The 10943-nt window shown below is 40.6% G+C and overlaps 1 protein-coding gene across 1 annotated transcript in view; it reads left to right on the top strand.

The window, feature by feature from the left end:
* Corin (corin, serine peptidase) overlaps window positions 1-10943 on the top strand; it is a 200033-nt gene that overhangs the window by 155666 nt on the left and 33424 nt on the right. The window contains exons 11-13 of the mRNA XM_052199307.1: window positions 2930-3161; window positions 5835-5980; window positions 6741-6848. Of these exons, the coding sequence (XP_052055267.1) occupies window positions 2930-3161; window positions 5835-5980; window positions 6741-6848 (486 nt within the window). The remainder of the gene's footprint in view (window positions 1-2929; window positions 3162-5834; window positions 5981-6740; window positions 6849-10943) is intronic.

Raw genomic sequence — 10943 nt, forward strand, 5'->3', positions numbered from 1 at the left:
GGATGACATTTTAATCTAGCAAGTTCCCTATGAATATTGCATATGAAGCTCTCATCATCTCCAGATTAATAAGTGTCCTGAGGCTTATTTCATCCCAGTCCATATTACTTATTTATTTGTATCATACCACTTTTCAGACAAACAAGAAATATTTAAATAAGTGCTCATATTAAAGCATAGAATCTTCAGTAAGCCTAGGTCAATTTTGTAACATGTCTGATTAACTCTATTACCTTGGGGTCAATGGTATATTTTCTGTGATCACTAAGGAGACAAAAACTCTCTACTGACTTCTCTTAAACCTGCCCAACTCACCTGTTCTCAGAGGCTGGGATTGCTCTGGGTTATTTTATGCAGTCCCTTTGAGCTCCCAGCATTTTCATCAATGTCACCATGTTAGTTAATCCAGGCTACAATGGCAGAGTACCATCGGCTTCGAGGCATAAACAACAAACATCTGTGCCCCACAGTTCAAGAGGCTGGAAGTCTGTAATCAAAGTCCTGGGATTTGACCTCAAGAGAGGGCTTGCTTACTGCATAGTTTGCCAAGAGCTGTAGTCTTGCTGTGTCTTTATATGATGGTAAAAGCAAGACTACTTGCATTAAAGATGCTGATTCTACCATGAGCTTTCTCCTGTCTTTTACACTGTATCTAATTACCTCCCAAAGCCCTGCTCCAAATGCAATTGCATTGGGGATTAAAGCTCCTGCCTATGAATTTGGGGGTGAGTGAAACGCGGTCCATGCAAACTTTACCCTAGCCTGTTTACATGTCCTGCAGTCAGCGCCTGTGTCTTCTTCTCTTCCAGGATTGTGGAGTTCAAAAATGGCAGAATCATGGTTTCTCGTTCAGTGCTTAGAATAGTCCCCAACACATTGTCCCTCTTCTTCTTCTTCTTCTTCTTCCATTCCCTGAGTTGAAGAGCTAAAGGTCATTTCTTTAAAATCTCTGACTCATGTGGAGCAGGCAGGAGTAGGTCAAGCAGGGCCACAGCAGGGTGCAATGAACAGATGCCTTACCGAGGAAGATAGAGAAGGCTTCTGCTGGGCAGGCACTAAGTTCTAGAAGTACACGGCAACGGGAGGTGTGGCCCATTTGAGTGAATGATATCAGGGAAAGAGCAAACAGGCTGCGTGGGGACAGATCCTTCTGGAAGTACTGGTGTTTTGTAGGACTACAGCCAAGCTGATGCCATAGTCACAAGGTGGAGATGTTAGGCTGTGGTTGAAGAGTAGAGTAGCCTTGGACTCCAAGGTAACAGATTTGCATTTTATCCTCATTAGCAAGAAGCATCCAGCAGACCACAGCCTCTTCTTAGGCTAATATAGCCTTATCTTTAAATCCATTGGTCAGTAAGAAAGCATAGGCTCAGAAATTGTCTAATTGCCCATTTAATTATCCTCATTGATTTTTTTAAATGTCTGTTGAAGATAATGAGGCCTGTGCTATTTTAAAAGCAATGAATAAATCAGAAGAAAAGGGAACTGAACAGAAGCATGATAAAAGAGTCATTTTCAGATAAAGTTTAAAAGTTTAAACTTTTCAAAAATGAGGAAGGGCTTTCTAAAATGAATGTGCTGGCTGAGCCCCACATGGAAATGAACACAGGTTTGTCATGGCCCTTCTGGAGCAGGCTCCCTGGTTTTGATGTTCACAGACAAATGTCATGTACTATTTGCAGTATAGTTTTTGCTCCCCAGTCTCCAGGCCTCTTAAAATTTGCCCCTCGAAACCATTTGTTTTAATTCTAGCTTAAGGTATGCAGGTATAGAAGATATGAATACAAACTGAACATTTAGCAATAACAACTCATAAAGTAATTTGTTTTAAAACAAATCTTTGGTATATGAATAATTTTGTCATTTATTAGAGATAAAAAACGAATTTGCATACTAATGAGATAAATGGCTCTATTTTACATACAATTAAATATTCATTGAATATTTGATATGAAACTAGATGTTGTACCTCACACTTGTAATTCCAGAACTTAGAAATCTAAGGCACAAAGATAACCTTGGCTTTCTGGCTAACCTGAATTATATAATGAGTTCTAGGGCAGCCTCAGGTAGAGCAGAAACAAATATAAACTATAGCAAAACAACCAACCAAAACCCAAAACAACAACAGCAAAAGCAATCGATGCTGTATGACACGGAGCATCATCAGTGTTTATCAAAGTTGGTCCAAGTTTAATTGTATAATTCTCTACATGGAGAATGCTGCCTTCGTGTACATAATCACATAGTGTGACTGGGAGAAGTATGTTTAGGGCTTTCAGGAACTGTGGGAAATGCTGTCCTGATCTCAAGACAAAATTCATAGAACCAGTTTTCATTAAAACTCAAGTCAGCCATTCAAACTCCATTTAAAAAAATTAATCATTCTAATACAGTACAATTTGAATGTATTCTAATTTAGTACATGCTGAAGAAATGTGGAAAATATTGTCTTAATTTCCTGCAATTAAACCAGATTGTTTTTGTATGAGCTGAAAACTTGGTATATACAGTAAAAACACGGTAACTCATAATAGTCAGTAGTCTGGGACCTGAAAGCCAGGCGTTTGTGTTTTGTGGAGGTTTTGTTGCTGCCACACGGGATGTAATAGGATGTGCACTGCAGGATGCACACGTCACGAGTTCAAGGATGCAGTGAAGTCACACCATGCAGCACTTGCAAGTGTCAGGGACATCTCTGATCCACTACAGACTTCCTTCAGAATTAAGTTTTCGCCGTTGTATGCTCAGACACTGTTGAGTCTTGCCAATTCTTTTACAGGCCACATGCATGATTGTGTAACCAGGACCCAGAGTTTTAGAAGCTGTGATCTAAATAGAACAGACTTTGAGAGTGGGAAGCTTAAAGAGATTGTTTCTAATATTCAGATTTGTATGTGTTTTTTGTTGTTGTTGTTGTTGTTGTTAGGTCAATGTGAGCCCATCACTTTGGAACTCTGCATGAATTTGCCCTACAACCATACACATTATCCAAATTACCTTGGCCACAGAACTCAGAAGGAAGCGTCCGTCAGCTGGGAGTCGTCTCTCTTCCCTGCACTTGTACAAACCAACTGTTACAAATACCTCATGTTTTTCGCTTGCACCATCTTGGTTCCAAAGTGTGATATGAATACAGGCCAACGCATCCCACCTTGCAGGTAAAATCGTGGGCTCTGAGCCAGGAATCCGCATGCTACCTCAGAAAGGACCAAAAGAGCACAAAACTGAATTTGCACAAATAAATATTGCTAAGGAATCTGAAAGTTAATAAATTCCAAAGATAAGGAATAAAATGAGGGCTTGAGAAAGAATTCACCATTCAAACACCAGATGGGGAAGGCGTGGGTTTCCTTCCATCACAGGCTGTGCTTTTATCTGTGTTCCTTGTTGGTGGATCACAAAGTAGACTTTGGGATGGAAGTTAGGGATGGGATGCTGTTCAATGGTAGCACATCCTTTAGAATGTGCAAGGCCTTGGGTTGGACCATTAGCACCCCAAACCAAAGCAAGACAAAGCGAAAGAGAGCAGCTGGGCGGGATGGGGGGAGACTGAGGAAGGGCTGTGTCTGTCATTTTGTCTGGAAACATTGATGTGCTTGCTTTGCTGACATTAATTAAATGTGCTCTTCACCAGTGTGTTAAAGATGTTGTACTCTGATAGTGCTTATAGGTTAATATGACTACACAGGGAGACAGGATATCTGTACACAGTGGGACAGTGATGCACACCATGATATTTTTCTGCCTGTCTGAATCAAAGAAAGACATCTCAGGAACAGAGCTTGAACCTTGGGTCTGAGCAATATCCTGAGGGCCAGAGTCACAGCAGTGAAGCTAATTGCCAACTTCAAGTCTTCCCAGCTGCTTCGTGCTCTTGAGACAAATTACTCAGTGTCTTTGGACCTCAAGTCCTTTGACTGGTGAAATAACTATTTCGTTTGTTGAGTTTTGTTGTAGTAAGAGTTCAAGAAAGGATTATGGACTTAAATAAATTCCAGGGGGCCTGAATTGGCTGCAGGCACTACAGTAACTGACATAGCAATGAAGATAGCGCATGGCTCAGAGGTGGCAGCTGTGTCACCTTCTGGGCCACATGTAAGAGGCTATAGTCAGAGAATGTGCATACCTGAGATGACTGTCCCAGAAGTCACTGTTCCTACCATCTTCAATGCTGTCTCACAACCAAGGCTATGCAGACGTGCTTGGCTGAATGTGAGTGGTAACTATAGAAACCATATGTTGGGATCAGAAGTCACACAGGGCTTTAAGAAAAAGAAATAATACCAATATAGGGGACAGATGGGAAAACAATAAATTTAAGGCTGTATGTCAAGTGGATGATGAAGTAGGGATATCTCTGGAGTCAGGGCAGGAAACAATAAGATCTCAGAATGACTTGGGCAGCTGAACAAGTGATACAAGATGAGGAGAGTGAAGTTTAGTGTTTGCTTGGGCTAATTCTGAAAGGTTTATTACATGCCCTTGGGGGTATTATTGGAGTATCTACTGACTTTGTATTGAAATTATTTGTGAATCTTATTCTATTTTGGCTAAGAAAGGTTGATGATGGTACTGAATTGTTACTTTGAATGGGACTTCCCCAACTGTGTTTGATTTTCTTTTTATATCTACATAAAATTCCCCCAATGCATCAATTTTTACTGTAGTTATAAATGTATATCCACATTGAATCTCATGGTTTAAGTTTTATAACCTAAAAGGACTGGAGTACAAATAGTTCCAAGATGCTGTTGAGTGAACATGTTGATAAGCTTTTGGTGACTTTAACTCTGTTTCTTAGCTTTAATAGTATGTCTTTCCATTTCAGTGCCAGAAATAGGAACATTTTGATAGTTAGGCATAAAACTAATTATAACATATTAATCTGCTCCAAAGCTTATTGGTGCATAGCTATTTCTACTGAGTTTGTTTATTAATCTTAACATTTCACTTTTAAGTTTCACATCTGAAGATAGCCAGTCTTACTGAGCCTCCCAATGTGGGAAAAACTTGAGAATTATTATCTCATGTACAAAATCCCCTTTGACTGAAGTTGACCATCATGGCAATTGTCTATCCTGAGGGCCTCACAGATCTTTTCAAGAACTTCCTTAAACTTTTGGTGGTGCTGTTATTTATTTTCATTTTATAGTAAGATTCCAAAGTAATAGAGCAAATGGTTACCTTAAGATGACAGCTATGGCTGAGTTGTTGTATTTGTTTTATATCTGCAGTGAAACTCTAATGCAGCAGATAGTACCTGAATAATACTAAATTACCATTTTTATGCTGAATATGAGAATGGCCCATATTCATCTTTGTTGAAAATTTCAAACCTAAACTAGGAATTACAGTATTGATCAGTATTGATGGCAGCTGACGAGGGAGAAACAGAGGCAGAGCCCCAGATAAGCCAGCATAACATGTGACTCCCCCCCCTCCATTACTCATCAGAGGACACTCAGCTGGAGTCACTTGTCCATGGTCCCTGGTGACAGACTATGGGAAGTGCTGGGTATTCCTCTACTTAGAAAGAGAGGCTAGAGAATGTTTACATCTTCTAAATCCAAAGGGAAGGGGATCTGAGCTCAAAAATATTTAATTTTTTTGTCTATAGTAGTCTATCGTAGTGAAGGCAGCTGGGTCCTCTTTGTTGAGATATTGCTAGTTGGGGTTTCCTAAGGGACAATTATGTATATGCACATGCTTATATGTTTCTACACACTTCTTTACACATACAGTCCCGCATAGAATTTAAACCCAGATGCATTCAGAGCATACATTTCCTATGGCGCTCCATGGCTTCTGACACATTGTCTTTCTGTTCATAGACTCCTGTGTGAGCACTCCAAAGAGCGCTGTGAATCTGTTCTGGGGATCGTAGGCTTGCAGTGGCCCGAAGACACAGATTGTAATCAGTTTCCGGAGGAAAGTTCAGACAATCAAACGTGCCTCCTGCCCAATGAAGATGTGGAAGGTTAATGTTCCAGTTTATTCCAGTAGGGCATCTAACGTGGATGCACGCGTCAGCTACTTTTTGTAGTTTCTGAGTTAGGAAGGGCTGTTGTTGTTGGTTTTCTATTTAGTTGTCAGTTAGGCTGTGTAGGAGACTGGTCTCAACAACTACTTGATTGCTCTAGAAGGCGCTAGCACCTATTGGTTCGCTGTTGTCATCACTATCACATGGAAAATAATTTTAAGCAATAAAAATGAACTCAGAGGTGAGCTTAGTTACCCAGGCATTCCCCACTTTCCGCATACCCCACTGGTTAGTTGTGGATGCTGTTTGCTTGAAAAGCCGTGAAGCTAATGACAAACACCAAACCTTGGTTCTTCCATCAATAACTCTTGGTTATTCCATTCCTATCAGAAGGGTTATCAATACAAAATGTAGGCTTTAGGACTGGTCCATCAAATGAAAGGCTAGAACCTCTGAGAAATTAGGATCATGGATTGCATAAGGGATTCAGGCTCAGGCTATTGATTGGTGTCTATTGTCTATAGTTATTGTTAGGCACAGGTCCTAGGTGTTGATCTGAAGAGATGGCACCAAGAATGAGGGGGAAAGGTGGAGGTTTGCAGAGAGAAGAAAGCCGTGTGAACTTCAGGCATTTCAGCTCTGAGGAGACCTGTTCTTTCTTTAGTGCTTGGCCATACATAACACCCCAAATGGAAACATTAGTGTAGGTTAACCCTTTGCAACTCTGTCCACTGAGAGAAGCACTGCTTTTTGACAGAATGTTCTCCAAGTCACTTCAAGTGCCGCTCAGGACGATGTGTTCTCGGTTCCAGAAGATGTGACGGCCAGGCTGACTGTGATGATGACAGTGATGAGGAGAACTGTGGTATGTATGTGAAGTGGCATTGTCTTTAATATACAGTAGTAACTGCCAAAAATAAGGGACCATGTTGGAATATGTAAACTGTTTGCTTATTCTAGGAAGTGGTGTCTGACCTAATGCTAATACATTTCCTTCTGAAGATGGCAGACCATAAGGCATGACTTGATATCACTTTTCTCTGAAATTACATTTTAATTTATAATAAAATCACATTTCAGTTAATAGCATTAAATATATAAATAATAAAAGGAAAAAGGAATAGTTCATAAATGTGAGAAACCATATTTCTTATTAAATTGCAAAGCAGTTCCCTGGGTATGGGAAGAATAAGATAACCTTGGCGTAACCTTCCTCAGCCACTGATGAGGCATCTCCATCCATGAAGACGGTTCAGGCAACAGCACTCACGTTTCAGTCAGATTCATTTTCATGCCCCTCTCTTTGCCTCTGTTCAAAAGGACAAAACTCTCCCTGATACTTGTGCCATCAAACCTCAGCATCAATGGCTGGAGAGGCCAGTGCCAATTTGAACATAGCCACTCTCCATTTCTGTTCCTGAAAACTGTGGTTCTTGTGTACTGAGTATGTGCCAGGGAGCAGAAAACAGACAATGCTTTCAACAAACACTGCCTAGCACAGAGTGGAATGATTGAGGGGCTATCTAAAAGCTAGTCTGCTTGTGATTAATTAGCCTGTCAACCCCCAAAATAAGACTGACACCTTAGTCACTGGAAGCGCATAAGGAAATATACATTTTGAGATCATTTTATTCTGTTGGCGTTTGACATATGAAATATTGCCTTCCCCCTCAAAGTGAATGTTTGTAGTAAACACTGTCTTCCTGGTCAAGACAAAATGCCACAAGCAATCAACTGAATCAGTATCAGATACTATAAATAAGCACACATATCTTCTAGACGATTATACGATGGTACAGAGGTCAATGTAATTTTGCTGTGGAGAAATATCTAATAATTTGAGAACTTACTATAATTTGCCTATTCCTCTTGGTGAGCTTTTTGTAAAATAAATAAAAAGAAATAAAAAATAAAAAATAAATCACTCACTGTCATTTGAGTGGTGTGTCTAGAATGTACTAGACTGGTCATGTAAGAATGTTGGTATTCTAAGGTATGGTAGTCTAAGGTATGATTTCAAATGAATTAACTAAGAGTATTCAAAGTGGTTCTATGACTCTATTGAGGAGACTAACTCTAGATTTTTAGCAGGTGACTAAATAATTGGCAAGTGCTCAGTTGAAAAAAAAAATAATGGCTCATTCTACTTGGGGGTGCACACCTGAAAGTCTAGCACTTGGGAGGTCAACTACTTGACCTTGAACTTCAACTACACAGGAGTTTGAAGCTAACCTGGGCTGCTACTTAGGCTCTGAGTCAAGAAAATCACAACAAAACAAATAAAATGTATCTTGCCAAGAATAAATGGGCTTCATTTTAAAATACCTTATGAAGCATACATTCATAGTGCTGTTATAAACTTACCTAAGTAGACCTAGAATATCAAAATTATAGTTAAATAATGAGTTTTCATTAAAACTTTTCTCTTAGAAGAAAAAATACCACAAAGATAAGATAAATGTCTTAGTCAGGATTTCTATTCCTACACAAACATCATGATGAAGAAGCAAGTTGGGGAGGAAAGGGTTTATTCAGCTTACACTTCCACATTGCTTTTCATCACCACAGGAAGTCAGGACTGGAACTCAAGCAGGTCAGGAAGCAGGAGCTGATGCAGAGGCCATGGGGGGATGTTCCTTACTGGCTTGCTTCCCCTGGCTTGCTCAGCTTGCTTTCTTATAGAACTCAAGACTACCGGTCCAGAGATGGTACCACCCACAAGGGGCTAGGCCCTCCCTCCTTGATTACCAATTGAGAGAATGCCTTACAGTTGGATCTCATGGAGGCATTTCCTCAAGGGAAGCTCCTTTCTCTGTGGTAACTCTAGCTTGTGTAAAGTTCACACACACACACACACACACACACACACACACACACACACACACACAGCCAGTATAATAAACTAACCTTTATTTCATTTTCAAAATATCATGTCCACCATTGACAACTCTGATGTAAGAAATTAAGAGTTGATAAGAATTTAGTTCATTTGGAGCTAAACGGGTTGCTTTAATATAATTTACATGAGAGAATTTTGCACTGAGTTTTCCAAAGTGACCCGAGATGGACAAGTTCCCCTTTGGTATGCATTCATAGCCTCAGGTGGGCTGTCCAGTGTTCTGGGAGGACACATTACTGACGATTAGATAAGGAAGTGAGGTTGACATGCTGCACAGGACTCTGGGTAAGTCATCTAGATCATGCTCCGCTGTTGTCCTCTGTTGTCATGTGCACATACGCCAGTGTGGCAGTGAAGATAGGGAGGCTGGGCTGCATCCCCTTTTTTGTCACTCTGATGTATTCAATGCCTTCTGTGTTGAAGGCACTCAGAGCCTTGGGTTGCCTGTCATGAATCTACAGCTCACATAGAAATTTTAACAACACTTGGGGGTTCCCTTCAAAACAACATTTACTTCAGTTAGGAAGCAATTGACGTGTTAGAAATTAAATTGATTGTGTATTTCTTTAGCAATTTTGTATTTGGAAATGGGGCTACCAAAGCACATTAAGTTATAGATTACTTTCAAAATAAATGTTTGAGAACTTAGCAAAGGAGAGTTTTGCTCATAGTAGTCTCCTGCTCTCATGGTAAATTTCTCACTGATGCAATTGCTCATGTAAGCAAACATTTTAAAGTTTGTTAAGAGTTACCATATTTTCAACAAATGCTTAGAAGAACTATACTAGCTGAAGGCATCATGACCGAAGAAACAGCTGGAAGCTTTGGAGATGTGGGAAGGATTAGCAGAGTCAGCACTTCCTCATCTTATAGGTTGATAGCGTGTCAGTAATAAAATATATAAATTTTCCATATGCCATTAAACTAGCAATTTGATAAAAAATCAGTTTATCTTCAGCATAGCACTGCTCATGCATTAAATAGTGGAGAACAGCCAGTCCTGAACAGAGAAGTAAACATGAAAGACATAAAGAAAACAGCAACAGGATTCTGTATTTGATTTTGGCTGCCAGCCTTTAATATTGACTGTGTAAGGTTGAGGTTTGCTTCCACTGGGATTTATGACCATAGTCTTGTTGAGTTTTTATATAAATGCTGTGTTACCTGTGCTCTAATGCAGACAGCGGGTCTTCTCAGTGGGGCCACTAAATAAAAATATGATAAGCAAATTCTTTATATCTAATATAAAAATAGAATCTTTAATTACCTGAATATAGCATCGCAACCAATAATGGATCCCTCTTCTCTCTCTCTCTCTCTCTCTCTCTCTCTCTCTCTCTCTCTCTCTCTCTCTCTCTCTCTCTCTCTCTCTCTCTCCAGATTTTATTCTCCTCCAGGTCCACCCTCTGACTGATCCACATCCCACACCTCCCCACCCCCTGTCTCCATGAGGATGTCCCGACCCCCCACCTCACCAGACCTCTAAATTCCCTGGGGCCTTCAGTCTCTTGAGAGTTAGGAGCAACTTCTCTGACTAAACCCAGACCTGGCAGTCCTCTGCTCTATATGTGTTGGGGGGTGGAGGCCTCATATCAGCTGGTGTATGCTGCTGGGTTGGTGTTCCAATATCTGAGAGATCTTGAGGGTCCAGGTTAATTGAGACTGCTGGTCCTGCTACAGTGTTGTCCCCCTCCTTGGCTTCTTCCAGCTTTCCCCTAATTCAACCACAATGTGGTCAGCAGCCTCTGTTCATTGGTTAGGTGAAAATATCTGCATCTAACTCAGCTGCTTGTTGGGTCATCCAGAGTGCTGTCATGCTAGGTCCCTTTTTGTGAGTGCTCCATAGCCTCAGTAATAGTGTCAGGCCTTGGGGCCTCCCCTTGACCTGGATCCCACTTTGGGCCTGAAACTGGACCTTTTTGTCCTCAGGCTCCTCTCCATTTCCATCCCTGTAATTCTTTCAGACAGGAACAATTATGAGTCAGAGTTTTCACTGTGGGATGGCAAGCCCCTCCCTCAGTTGATACCCTGTCTTTCTGCTGCAGGTGGGCTCTACAAGTT

Source organism: Apodemus sylvaticus, chromosome 11, assembly GCF_947179515.1.
Source record: "Apodemus sylvaticus chromosome 11, mApoSyl1.1, whole genome shotgun sequence".
Taxonomy (NCBI): Eukaryota; Metazoa; Chordata; class Mammalia; order Rodentia; family Muridae; genus Apodemus; species Apodemus sylvaticus.